The sequence below is a fragment of the Chelonia mydas genome, chromosome 6 (genome assembly GCF_015237465.2).
Source record: "Chelonia mydas isolate rCheMyd1 chromosome 6, rCheMyd1.pri.v2, whole genome shotgun sequence".
NCBI classification, from domain to species: Eukaryota; Metazoa; Chordata; order Testudines; family Cheloniidae; genus Chelonia; species Chelonia mydas.
The window spans coordinates 71140201-71154497 of record NC_051246.2 but is presented as its reverse complement, the minus strand read 5'-3'; the positions used below and the strand labels follow the sequence as shown (position 1 = coordinate 71154497).

General features: G+C 44.5%; 1 protein-coding gene across 3 annotated transcripts in view; it reads right to left on the bottom strand.

Annotated features, from left to right (window-relative positions):
• The window catches only part of LOC102937778 (cytosolic phospholipase A2 epsilon), a 62266-nt gene extending 48317 nt beyond the window's left edge, over window positions 1–13949 (bottom strand). For 2 of the 3 annotated variants that reach the window (XM_043549578.1, XM_043549579.1), the window contains exons 1-3: window positions 13787–13900; window positions 13302–13388; window positions 6207–6276 (exon numbers count right to left, since the gene is read on the bottom strand). In XM_043549578.1, the coding sequence (XP_043405513.1) occupies window positions 6207–6276; window positions 13302–13388; window positions 13787–13897 (268 nt within the window). In that variant the 5' untranslated portion in view covers window positions 13898–13900. Of the gene's footprint in view, window positions 1–6206; window positions 6277–13301; window positions 13389–13786 lie in introns of all 3 variants that reach the window. The other variant, XM_027818137.3, reaches the window with a different exon arrangement.
• Window positions 13950–14297: the final 348 nt, after the last annotated feature.

Here is a 14297-nt window from a genome sequence, read left to right as displayed (position 1 = left end):
GGGGAGGGGTTCATTTTACTGGTGGGGAACTGAGGCACAGAAAGATTAAGGTTAAAAGTGTCTACTAATTTGGATACCCAATTTGAGATGCATACAGCCTGATTTTTCAGAGTACTGTACTTAGCATTATTGTTATTATTATTATTATAAATCTGCCTCTGACTTCCTTCCCCTTATTCCCATAAGAATCTCTAAGACCATGAGTAGAGGATATTTGGGCTAGATCCATAAAAAAGACTTAGGAGCACAAGTGCAATATTTAGGGACAACCAAGATCCTCAAACCCCCCCACTCAGCGGCTGCCTAACTCTTTAGGCACTGAAATTTCTGCCAGCAGGCATGTGCTCAGTCTAGATGCCTGGATACCTAAGTCCCAGTGGAATCCTCAAATGAGGTGTTCCCTCACCTGCAAAGCCCACACTGATGGCGCTCACTAACCACTCCTAAATTCACATGCTGCTGTGACCAGTCCTTTATAACTTTTAGTTAAGTGGCTAGGACACCCACCCAGGATCTGAGAGACCCAAATTCATTCCCAGCTCTGCCTGATGAGAAGGAGTTTGAGCTTGGTTTCCCCATCCCTGCACATTGCTCTACCCACTGGGGTAAGGGGTATTCTGGGCTAGGTTGGTTTCAATCTCTCCTGTTGAAGCTGTTCTACTCTGTATAAATCATTAAATATGTGTTGGGCCAGCAAAAGAGTGAGAATGACTCTATAGCTCAGTGGTTAGGCACTGGGATCATAGAATCGTAGAATATCAGGGTTGGAAGGGACCTCAGGAGGTCATCTAGTCCAACCCCCTGCTCAAAGCAGGACCAGTCCTCAACTAAATCATCCCAGCCAGGGCTTTCTCAAGCCTGATCTTAAAAACTTCTAAGAAAGGAGATTCCACCACCTCCCTAGGTAACGCATTCCAGTGTTTCACCACCCTCCTAGTGAAAAAGTTTTTCCTAATATCCAACCTAAACCTCCCCCATTGCAACTTGAGACCATTACTCCTCGGTCTGTCATCTGCTACCACTGAGAACAGCCTAGATCCATCCTCTTTGGAACCCCCTTTCAGGTAGTTGAAAGCAGCTATCAAATCCCCCCTCATTCTTCTCTTCCGCAGACTAAACAATCCCAGTTCCCTCAGCCTCTCCTCATACGTCATGTGTTCCAGTCCCCTAATCATTTTTGTTGCCCTCCGCTGGATGTTTTCCAATTTTTCCACATCCTTCTTGTAGTGTGGGGCCCAAAACTGGACACCGTACTCCAGATGAGGCCTCACCAATGTCGAATAGAGGGGGAACGATCACGTCCCTCGATCTGCTGGCAATGCCCCTACTTATACATCCCAAAATGCCATTGGCCTTCTTGGCAACAAGAGCACACTGTTGACTCATATCCAGCTTCTCGTCCACTGCAACCCCTAGGTCCTTTTCTGTGGAACTGCTGCCGAGCCATTTGGTCCCTAGTCTGTAGCGGTGCATGGGATTCTTCCGTCCTAAGTGCAGGACTCTGCACTAGTCCTTGTTGAACCTCATCAGATTTCTTTTGGCCCAATCCTCTAATTTGTCTAGGGCCCTCTGTATCCTATCACTATCCTCCAGCATATCTACCTCTCTTCCCAGTTTAGTGTCATCAGTAAACTTGCTGAGGGTGCAATCCACACCATCCTCCATATCCTTAATGAAGATATTGAACAAAACCGGCCCAAGGACCGACCCTTCGGGCACTCCACTTGATACCGGTTGCCATCTAGACATGGAGCCATTGATCACTACCCGTTGAGCCCAACTACCTAGCCAGCTTTCTATCCACCTTATAGTCCATTCATCCAGCCCATACTTCTTTAACTTATTGGCAAGAATACTGTGGGAGACCGTGTCAAAAGCTTTGCTAAAGTCAAGGAACAACAAGTCGACTGCTTTCCCCTCATCCACAGAGCCAGTTATCTCGTCATAGAAGGCAATTAGATTAGTCAGGCATGACTTGCCCTTGGTGAATCCATGCTGACTGTTCCTGATCACTTTCCTCTCCTCTAAGTGCTTCAGAATTGATTCCTTGAGGACCTGCTCCATGATTTTTCCAGGGACTGAGGTGAGGCTGACTGGCCTGTAGTTCCCAGGATCCTCCTCCTTCCCTTTTTTAAAGATGGGCACTACATTAGCCTTTTTCCAGTCATCCAGGACCTTCCCCGATCGCCATGAGTTTTCAGAGATAATGGCCTATGGCTCTGCAATCACATCCGCCAACTCCTTTAGCACTCTTGGATGCAACGCATCCGGCCCCATGGACTTGTGCTTGTCCAGCTTTTCTGAATAGTTCTGAACCACTTCTTTCTCCACAGAGGGCTGGTCACCTCCTCCCCATGCTGTGCTGCCCAGTGCAGTAGTCTGGGAGCTGACCTTGTTCGTGAAGACAGAGGCAAAAAAAGCACTGAGTACATTAGCTTTTTCCACATCCTCTGTCACTAGGTTGCCTCCCTCGTTCAGTAAGGGCCCACACTTTCCTTGACTTTCTTCTTGTTGCTAACATACCTGAAGAAATCCTTCTTGTTACTCTTAACATCTCTTGCTAGCTGCAACTCCAGGTGTGATTTGGCCTTCCTGATTTCACTCCTGTATGCCCGAGCAATATTTTTATACTCTTCCCTGGTCATTTGTCCAATCTTCCACTTCTTCTAAGCTTCTTTTTTGTGTTTAAGATCAGCAAGGATTTCACTGTTAAGCCAAGCTGGTCGCCTGCCATATTTACTGTTCTTTCTACACATCAGGATGGTTTGTCCCTGTAACCTCAATAAGGATTCTTTAAAATACAGCCAGCTCTCCTGGACTCCTTTCCCCCTCATTTTATTCTCCCAGGGGATCCTGCCCATCAGTTCCCTGAGGTTGTCAAAGTCTGCTTTTCTGAAGTCCAGGGTCCGTATTCTGCTGCTCTCCTTTCTTCCCTGTGTCAGGATCCTGAACTCGACCATCTCATGGTCACTGCCTCCCAGGTTCCCATCCACTTTTGCTTCCCCTACTAATTCTTCCCGGTTTTTGAGCAGCAGGTCAAGAAGAGCTCTGCCCCTAGTTGGTTCCTCCAGCACTTGCACCAGGAAATTGTCCCCTACAGTTTCCAAAAACTTCCTGGATTGTCAGTGCACCACTGTATTGCTCTCCCAGCAGATATCAGGGTGATTGAAGTCTCCCATGAGAACCAGGGCCTGCGATCTAGTAACTTCAGTTAGTTGCCGGAAGAAAGCCTCATCCACCTCATCCCTCTGGTCCGGTGGTCTATAGCAGACTCCCACCACGACATCACCCTTGTTGCTCACACTATTAAACTTAATCCAGAGACTCTTAGGTTTTTCTGCAGTTTCATACTGGAGCTCTGAGCAGTCATACCGCTCTCTTACATACAGTGCAACTCCCCCACCTTTTCTGCCCTGCCTGTCCTTCCTGAACAGTTTATATCCATCCATGACAGTACTCCAGTCATGTGAGTTATCCCACCAAGTCTCTGTTATTCCAACAGAGATGTCTGAAACCCAGGTTCCAGTCCTTCCACTCTGGTGCTATGCCTTTCTCTCTGGCCTTGACAAATGCAGTCTTGTCCCACTCATATCCATTCAGAATGCCACTCCAAAGTAATTTTCCTAGCCCAATGCTTTGACCTTGTCATTCCGCTTTTTGAATCCCTTCACTGGATCCACCTTCTCTGTCGTATCAAAAGTAAAAGTTGCTTTGTCTTCACTTTCAAGGCCCTTCATTGTCAATCCCCACCCTACCTCTCATCTACTCATGTTGTCAATGCTCACCTCCCATCAGCCCATGATGCCAGCTTCCATTGCCAACTTGTTAAATTTTCGAACAAGCACCTTTATGCTTTCTCCCAAGTAGCCCCTAACACTTGGGAGGTGCTCCCTGTAAACATCTTCAAGGCAACCTCATTGTCAACTTTCAAATCACTCCTCAAAACTCTCCTTACATTGATGCCTACAAAAACTTAATAATGGTTGGGCAGCTGGTATGCAGAGACCACTGCCGATTATGCTGATTAATATTTTCTTATTGCTTTCTTGTGCTTCCCTGGCTGTCTGTATCCATCTGTTGTCTCTTGTCTTATACTTAGATTGTGAGCTCTGTGTCTGTACAGCTCCTGGCACAATGGGATCCTGGACCATGACTAGGGCTCCTAGTCATGGAACATGGTGTTCCAAATGTCAGTATGGAAACGCAGTAGCATTTGCTGATAATGCCTGTTATTTGTACTTTATCTGCATGTAAAAAACTCTTCTCAAAATAATTAAAATAGTTAACATTTACACCACACTGAACATATTTCAATCTTTATACAGCATAAACAAACTAATCCTCAGCACCTCTAAGAAGTATGTATTTAAATATTATTCTAATTTTTCAGATAGAATCTGAAACAGAGATAGATGTAGCCCTTGGCTACAGAGTGAGTCAGCAGTTAAGCTGGGACTAGACCTCAGATGTGTCATTGATTACAGCCAATTATTCACACCACTAAGTCATTCAGCCTCATTTTTAATTCTTGTCTAACTGGTTTCATTAAAAATCCTTTTGAACCAGGTATTACTTGGGCAATCACCAAACTAATCTGATTGCTGCTGTAGGTTCCTGCTTGTGGACAGCTCAGTCACAAGGGCAAGGTTCTTTTTCAGCACATATTTGTGTCACTTCCTCTGGCCATATCTTGTGATTATTAGAAGCTGTCTTACAGTAGCATCTAGAGACCCTAATTGATATCAAGGCCCCCCTTAGGCCTGGCACTGTACAAACACATGTAAGAGCTTCCATTCTAAGTAGACATGACAAAGGAAGTATTATTATCCACAATTTACAGAGGGGGAACTGAGGCATTGAGACATCAGTTGACTTGCTAGGTCTTATATACTTTCCAAGGAACTGGTTTGTATGTAAACCCCATATGATCTCAGGAGAATCAGTCCTGTGGTATATAGAACTATCTGGGACAAAAGTTCCAAGAGAACTCTTGATTATTAATAGTGAATGATTGAAGCGGTTCCTGGCTCCTAGGCAGTTGATTCCAAGCAATCTTCTCCGAAATCATTCCTGTCTCACAAGTAAAGGAAGACAGAAGGCAGAAGATTCTGGAAGTGAACTGCTGACTAAGTCATGTAGGGTGGAGGGGTTTGTTTTTGTGGAACATTGGTACACCTTCTACGGGAGGTTGTATAGTTTGGATGGTGTCCACCTTAGCAGAAGGGAAACCCATCTCCTCAAGGACAGACTGGCTAGAATATCAGGAGGGTGTTAAACTAATAATAATAATAATAATAATAGGGGAGGGTAAAAAAGGGAAGGTATGAGCACTGATTTAGCACAGACTAAAGATATTTAGAACAAAATTAATCAAGGAACCAAAGGACAGAAGAGAAGGAATTCTTTAATTGCCTAAACAGCAATATTAGGAGCCGGCTAACAAACAAGAGTAATTGGAATTGCTGATTTATGAGCATAAATTCAGTCTAGCTGGTATTACTGAAACCTGGTGGGATGAGTCACACTACTGGAATGTTAAAATCAATGGTTATAATGTGGAAAAGGAATAAAGTCCAGACCAATTATATATATACTTGGGGTTTTTAAAAGGCCAATTTCCACAAATCTGAGAACAATTATGAGCCAGATCAGCTGTGAGGAGGAAGTTAATGAGGAAAATGTGAATGATAATTGGGAATTGTTTAATAACACTTTACTAGAAGCCCAAAAAGCCACAGTCCCACAGCTATAGCACAATGGGGTCCTGGCTCCATGACAGGTGCTACTACAATACAAATAAATAATACTACTACTACTACTAATAATTAATAATGATAATAATTTGATTGTCTGATTATAGTTTGACAATATTCTGAACATGTATGATAGCCCAGACACTCTTCACTACTCCAAGTATCTGTGATAAACTGCACTTCTACTGTATTTGGGTAACAATACAGTTATTTGTCCTCATGGAACTGGACCCTAGATAATATTCTTTGGAAATAATTTGGGTGCACGGGTCCATTTCACAACACACATATGGCCAAATTCATTGCTGCTTTACTCATTCTGCTGATTTAACTGAAGTCAGATTCATCCTTGGAATTAAGTTACCTCACGAATGAATCACCCTTGTTGCTCATCTGTATTCTCAGTAATTCTAGAACTATGAGGAGCCCCAAAGGAAAAGTAAAGGTACTCACAAAAGTCTTCCTGAGGAAGATTTCTCATTCGTATGATTCTTACGGTGAGCAAGTAGCAAAGCGACGCTTCCTTGGTAGAAAAATGACACATAAAATATATGTGTGAACATTATCATATGGAATGTTTTTATTTATTGTAATTTATAACAACGCATTAAAAGGAGCCCGACAGCTACTCATGGAGCCTATTTAAAATAACAAATTGGTCAAAAATAAGACCCACCCAACAAAAAAAAAAAAATCCCAGAAAACTCCATCCTTAACATAACTCAGTAATAGATGGAACTTTCCCTACTGAAACTCCATCCCCCATTTTACAAAAATCACTCCTATTGGACCCCAATCTCTTCAGCTGCCCAGGCAAGATGTAGAGCAGAGAAGAAAGGCTTAGGAAAGAAATAACCAACAGATGAGGAACCTTAATTAGCGAACAATACAATTTTCATATATTAATCATCTAAGACAGTTTCTGGATTGAAATTGTCTCTTGTACCTAAAACATCCCAGCATGAGATCGCGATTAAACAAAATCAGGAAAATTCTCTTTGGTTTTGTGTGATGGTTTAAAAAAATCCTGTGGTGTTTTAGAATCAAATTCAAGGCCCATTTAGAGGCTTCTACTTTTTATGCAGTTTTTTGATGAAAGGAGAAAAAATTAGAGAAACTTTGGTTTGTTTATTTCAAAAGGTAGAATTTTAATTTTGTAAGAACTAGTGGCCACCAATACAGACCACATGGTTAGTTTCTCTCCTGTATTAGGTGAGTGGCAACTAATCATAGCAAATCTCTTTGTAGTGTAGGCCTGCCACTTAGGCCTCCTTTACTCTCAGCATGGTAAGGAATTCTTCACCCTAGCAATTGTGGAAGGCCTAGTGTAGACTGGATGATGGTGTTTTTCCCTCTGTGTGGTCTGGGCTTTCTCTATGACTGTGTGGGGCCTTGAGTAAGTCCAAAAAATGTCATTCTAAAAAGTCTTCCTGGCCTGTGTTTCCACAGCACCCAGATTCAGTCTGGAACCTCAACCTCTCTTGCTTTCTGCCAATAACCCATCAGAAAGGGAAAATCTCAAAGCCAAAGACTTGCAGTCTACACAGCCTACAGCACCGAGTCTCAGAGCCAAGGACAACAGATATAGGCTCATGGGCTTGCTCTATGGCACTGAAAACACCTGTGTAGATGTTGCAGCTCAGTCGGAGCTCAGGCTCTGAAGCTCATCCCTCTCCCTAGGCTTCAGAGCCTGAGCTCCAGCCGGAGCCTGAATGTCTACATAGCTGTTTTTAGCACCATAGCACGAGCCCAAGTCTGTCAACCCGGGCTCTGAACTCGCTGCTGCTCACTATGTAGACATACCCTCCAAGGCCAAAGCAGCTCCAGGAAGCCTTTCCATCTCCCTCCTTGTACTTCTTCAAAGGAGGGAGAGATATGCAGTGATCTTCCCTATTCATCCTACTCCGAGATATAGGAATCACTTTGAAGGGGGCTGGTAGTCCTTTAACAAGCCAGTCTCCAAGACAAGAGAAAGTGAGATTTACTCTTTATAGGGGAGGGCAATTCAGAGAGATCTTGCTCTTTCATTCCAAAATGCTGCATATGGTCCAGTCCTACCAGCAAAATGGCTGACATTAAAGTTACCCTAGCAAAGGCCATGAACAAAATAGCATCTCCTGAAACCAGGAACCCTAGCCATTTGGGCTATTAATGGAAATAGCAGTTCCTTCATGCTCCTAGGACTTTTACCCCACTGGAGGTTAACATTCCCTTTAAATAAAGCCTTAAACAAACAAATACCTCCCCTCCCCCCCGCAAAAAAAACCCCACTAACCCCCACCCCCCAAATGGAAGGAGACCTTTGTAATAATTATGAGCTGGCCTCAGCTTAGATAGAAACAACCATTTTCAACTCCTTTAGTGTGTTTCCTAGTGTTAGTGGCAAACATACAAGAAGGCAAAAATAGCTACTCAAGAGTTCTAAAGGAAGACAAAGAGGACCTCAGTTAATGCCCATTTCACAGCCCTAATGGGATTTCACATGACTCAATAAGGGTATGTCTACACTACAAAATTAGGTCGAATTTATAGAAGTCGGTTTTTTAGAAATCGGTTTTATATATTCGAGTGTGTGTGTCCCCACAGAAAATGCTCTAAGTGCATTAACTTGATGCAGTGCTTCCACAGTATCGAGGCTAGAGTCGACTTCCAGAGCGTTGCACTGTGGGTAGCTATCCCACAGTTCCCGCAGTCTCCACTGCCCATTGGAATTCTGGGTTGAGATCCCAATGCCTGATGGGGCTAAAACATTGTCGCGGGTGGTTCTGAGTACATATCGTCAGGCCCCCGTTCCCTCCCTCCCTCCGTGAAAGCAAGGGCAGACAATCGTTTCGTGCCTTTTTTCCTGAGTTACCTGTGCAGACGCCATATCACGGCAAGCATGGAGCCCGCTCAGCTCACTGTCACCGTATGTCTCCTGGGTGCTGGCAGACATGGTACTGCATTGCTACACAGCAGCAGCAACCCATTGCCTTGTGGCAGCAGATGGTGCAATAGGACTGGTAGCCGTCATCGTCATGTCCGAGGTGCTCCTGGTTGCCTGTGTGAGGTCGATCAGGAGCGCCTGGGCAGACATGGGCGCAGTGACTAAATTTGGAGTGACTTGATCAGGTCATTCTCTTTAGTGCTGCAGTCAGTCCTATTGAACCATCTTATGGTGAGCAGGCAGGTGATACGGATTGCTAGCAGTCCTATTGTACCATCTTCTGCCGAGCAGCCATGAGATGTGGATGGCTAGCAGTCCTTCTGCACCGTCTGCTGCCAGCCAAAGATGTAAAAGATAGATGGAGTGTATCAAAACAAGAAATAGACCAGATTTGTTTTGTACTCATTTGCAAACCGCCCCCCCCCCGCCCCCCGTCTAGGGGACTCATTCCTCTAGGTCACACTGCAGTCACTCACAGAGAAGGTGCAGTGAGGTAAATCTAGCCATGTATCAATCAGAGGCCAGACTAACCTCCTTGTTCCAATAAGAACAATAACTTAGGTGCACCATTTCTTATTGGAACCCTCCGTGAAGTCCTGCCTGAAATACTCCTTGATGTAAAGCCATCCCCTCTGTTGATTTTAACTCCCTGTAAGCCAACCCTGTAAGCCGTGTCATCAGTCGCCCCTCCCTGCGTCAGAGCAATGGCAAACAATCGTGCATCTGAGTTGAGAGCGCTGTCCAGAGCAGTCACAATGGAGCACTCTGGGATAGCTCCCGGAGGCCAATACCGTCGAATTGTGTCCATAGTACCCCAAATTCGACCCGGCAAGGCCGATTTAAGCGCTAATCCACTTGTCAGGGGTGGGTAAGGAAATCGATTTTAAGAGCCCTTTAAGTCGAAATAAAGGGCTTCATCGTGTGGACGGGTGCAGGTTTACATCGATTTAATGCTGCTAAATTCGACCTAAAGTCCTAGTGTAGACCAGGGCTAAAACTTTCTGATAATGCATTAGACAGAAAAGACAAGTGGGATTTCTTCTGTAAATGGTCACACTTCTTATATATCCAATGCCACAGACCTGGGCATGCTTTCCTAAAATGAATACAATCACTATCGTGCTACAGCAGGCAGTAATTGACCACCTCCACCATACCCAGAAATCAGGCAAACGTTTGTGCATATAGATAAGCCTTTCATTGTATTATGCTCTGCAGTTAGATGAGCTTTGCACCATTTTACTCGGCTTATGCCTTGGGCTAAATATTGTTATTAACACAGGAAGCTTCCCTATACCTCTGTCAGGTAAGCATTTTCATCATATTACAGATGGACAGCTGAGTCACACAGACATAAAATGACTTGCCCAAGGTCACACAGGAAGTCTGAGGCAGAGACGGGGAATAGAATCCAGATCTCCCATCTCACAAGCCTGTGCCTTAACCAACCGTCCTTCATAGTTTACTATGGAAAATTGAACATGTTTGACCTTGTTTCATACCAGTGTTAACACTGGGACGTCAGAATTTCAATTCAAGAATTCAGTGCTGCCAACTCCTGCAATTTTACCTCAAGCCTCACCATATTTGGTGTTTATCCTAAAGCCTCAGCTTCTGGAGTTATGTGACTATATAAGACTCGCTGCTTTCATTAAAAAAAAAAGTTTCTAGCTCTTATGGTGGCAGAAAAAAACTTGAAAATGTGAATTCAAACGGTTCAAAAGCCAGAGGCAAATACATTTGGGGGGCGGGAGGGGGAGGGCATTACTTTAAAAAAAAAATCTCATGATTGGTAAATGCTTGGGGGTGGCAATTCTGAGCATTACTAAAGTTGCTACATTTAGATGAGGCTGTGAGAAGAGGAGCAGAGAGTTGAAGTGATGCGGAGGAGCCTTGTACTGAATACACACAGTTTTCCTACTGGTTTAACTGTATCTGTTCAGAAGCTTAAGCTATACAATTCTAAGCATCTTTGTATCCCTGAATCAGCATCCACACTAGGGGGTTGTACCACTTTAATTGTGTCTGTTGCAAAACAAAAGGACATTTCAAAACAGATACAGTTAAAGCAGTACAAAAACTGTTGTAAGACCGGGTTTTACATTCCTTGTTAGTTGCTCTTCCAGCTGTATTACATCCCCTTTTTAAGAGCCAGCATGCAAGATACACACCCACTGAATGCCAAATCAGTACAAATTATGTTATGTTCCCACTTACATCAACTTGCAGACCCAACAGGTAACTTGTCACCATTTGTCTGCTCTCAGTTAGACTTTTAAAATGAGAAATTCCCTCCATTGAAGTTGCCAGAGTACCTCTACGGATAGTGATTTACATATTTTTGGACAATTTATGAAATTATATGAACAAATATTTTATACCCTATGGATTTCTGTGGAACTTAAACTTTTCTTGTACAGAAAAGAGGCCAATTTCCCCACATTTCCCATGAGTCATATTCCTGAGTCACATTCTATTATAGACACCATTAGTGAACTTGAGATAGCTTTTCATTTAAATCCACCCAGTTTTGCTTTGAGGCAACAGCTGTATATAATGCATAGCCAGCAGTAAGCAATCCAGCAATGGACAGAAATATTTGCATTGATATTTCTAATGTGTAATAAACACAAATTACATCTATAACTGATTTCCAAGCAATCCTGCAGGCATCACCACTTTCTTCCCTCAGAAGCCTTTTATTGTGATGACTTCCTTCCAGCAGAGCTTGAAGGAACATTTGTTTTGGAAGTTGGGGTTTATCATTAAAAAAACAAAGGACTTTAAACAATCGTGTTATGAATGTGAGACACTGGGCCACATTCTCCTTTCACTTTGGTATAAATGAGGAGTAACTCGATTAAAGTTAGTGCAGATATGCTGGTGTAAAAATGGTACAAGTGAACCAAGAATCAGACCCACTGGCTATGATAGTTACTCCTGGGGGAATTCTGTGCCACTGCACATGTGCAGAATTCAAGTCCCCTGCAGATTTCTTTGCTTCACCACAGAAAAATGGCTTTCTGACAGGGAAGCAAAGGGAAGCCACAAGAGTGGTAATACGACCCTCCCCAGCAGTATGTTTTCCCTGCCCAGGGATGCTGGCAGAGAGGTAAATCACTTTGGGGCAGGGGATGGGACTGGGGAAGACCTAGCTGGTGGCTCCTACCCTGCGCCGGGCTCAGCTGCTAGTCCTGGCTGGGCTGGGAAAGACAGGACTTCCTCTTCCCCTGCACGGCATCCAGGGCTGGGCCAGACTCATCCCCACATTTCTCCCCAGGCTGCAGGAAGCTGTACTAACTACCCCCTCCCCCACTTCCTGCACCCATCACTCCTCAACTGCTCGGGGAGCTGCTCCCCATCTGATTAAACCCCCGTGCATCCAGACCTCTTCCAAACCAGATCCTCCCACCGAGCCTCACTCCCCATACCCAGAACTCCCCCTGCCAAGCCCCACTCCCCCTGCACCTGGACCACCCCGATGAGCCACCCACACCCAGATCTCCACTCCATTGAGCTCCACCCCACACTCTCCCAGCATCTGGACCCCTCCACTGAACCCCCCATACCCAGACCCCCCTGCTGAGCTCTATCCCCCCCCCACCCAGACCCTTCCCCTGCTGAGCCCCAACCACTTTCACCTGGATCCCCCCTGCAGAGTCCCACTATCATTGCACCCAGAACCCCCCAACAAGCCCCTCTGCACCCAGATCCCCCCCACCACATGGATCCCCCACTGAGCCACCAACACCCAGGTTGTGCCACACAGAAGCCTCTCAACCCATATCTGGATTCCCCCACACTAAGCCCTTCCACACTTGGATCTTGCTGGGTTGAGCCTGCCTGCCCACACCTGGTGCACCTGACATGGAGGGGCAGGGCCCTGGGGTGTTTCTGGGGCAGGCCCAGTCCTTGCACTGTGTCAGAGTTGGATGCAATCTCACCACTGAGTCCATGTCCCGGTGGGGAGCTGCAGAGTGATCTCCCACCTCTGTGCAGCCAGTGGCCTGTGCTCTCCAATGCAACGTTGGAGCCTCCACATTTATTTGACAAATAAAATTTACAGAATTTTGCAGAATTTTAAATCTTTTGGTGCAGAATTTTAATTTTTTTGTCACAGAATGCCCTCAGGAGTAATGATAGTAAATAATATACAATGGTGAGTCCACCTAAATGAATCCCTTTTAAAGGAATGAAGCTATGAAATTAATATATGTTGCCTGTTACAAACCAAACAGAGAGAAATATAGCACAAAAGAATGATTGGATTCAGATAGTGCTTAATTTATAATGAAAGAGATGCTGGAGCTCAAGCAATTAGGTGCCAGGGCTCAAACAATTTTTTTACATTCATAACTGGTGCAGCATGCCCAGATGTGTCAGGGTGATGAATTGCCAAGACTAGAGGTGCCAGGACTCAGCCCTGGTAAGACCCGGCACAAAGTAAGCTCTGGATTCAGGTGATTAACATAAGGAAATTTCAGCTGGAACCTAATATCACTAAATATTCAACACTTTGATAATTAGTAAATTCATCCCCAAACTCCTGCCCCCTAACTCCTGCCTCAAAAAGATCTATAAACTTATTTATTCTCCCCAAAATGTTGTCTATTTTATGGTACCTTATAGTCAGCATCCCACTGTACTGCTTGCTGCTTCGTCCATTTAGTTCCTACATTTCCCAATGGGTCTGTTTTGCTGTTTAAGTCCTGAGAGGGGGAAAAGAAGCAAGAATGGGCAAGTGGTAATATTTGAAAATATTTTTCGAATTTCACAATATAAATTCATAATTGCAGCATCATATTTTGACTTCAAAGCGTGGAGCTGCTGCTTATTCACTCCCAGTATGGCACAGGTCAGTCTGTACTTCCTTTTTGTTTTTATCGACAAGGCTGTGAGTAAAAGTGGAAAAAAAGGTGAAAAAAAATATGGAAGTGTCAACCATTTCTATAAAATATGGTAAGGGTGCTAACTCCTCACAACTGTAGATGTCAGAGGAACAGCAACCCTGCCTGATAAGGCAGGACTGAAACTCCGTGCACTCGGTTGTGCAGTTCTGGATCAGGGTCTCAGCAAATCTTATTTGGTTTTGTTTATTTTTTCTTACCTCATGGAAGCCAGCAGGTGATTCCATTGTGGTCTCTGCTACATTCAAGTCAGGCACTATCAATGGTACTTGAGTACTAGGTTCCACAGCTGGCAGTGACTCCTGAAACATATGTGCAGACTTGAAAACAGCCGGGGTTGCTGAGTAGGTGCTGTATACATATTGACACAGAGCCCTACCCATCTGTGATTCTCTTAACAGAAAGAATCCCCGCCCACTTTTCTCACAATAAGAGCAAGTCTGTTGCAAGAGCGGGATATTCTTTTGCAGCTGAAGTGATGGAGAAACACGATATGCAGAGGCCAAAGGGGCATATACTTTGTGTTTTTAGGCACTGCCCATACAGGGAGCAGTGGGAAGCAGTGTGCCACTCCTTTGAGATTCAAATCCCACTTTTGCTCTCCTGTTGCAATGAGGACAGAGAGTGGGAGCAAGTTGCTACAGCCATTAAGAGAAGGCCTGATACTTGTCCCCTGCCCAATGTCCAGCCAGCTTGGCTCCACCCCCTCCC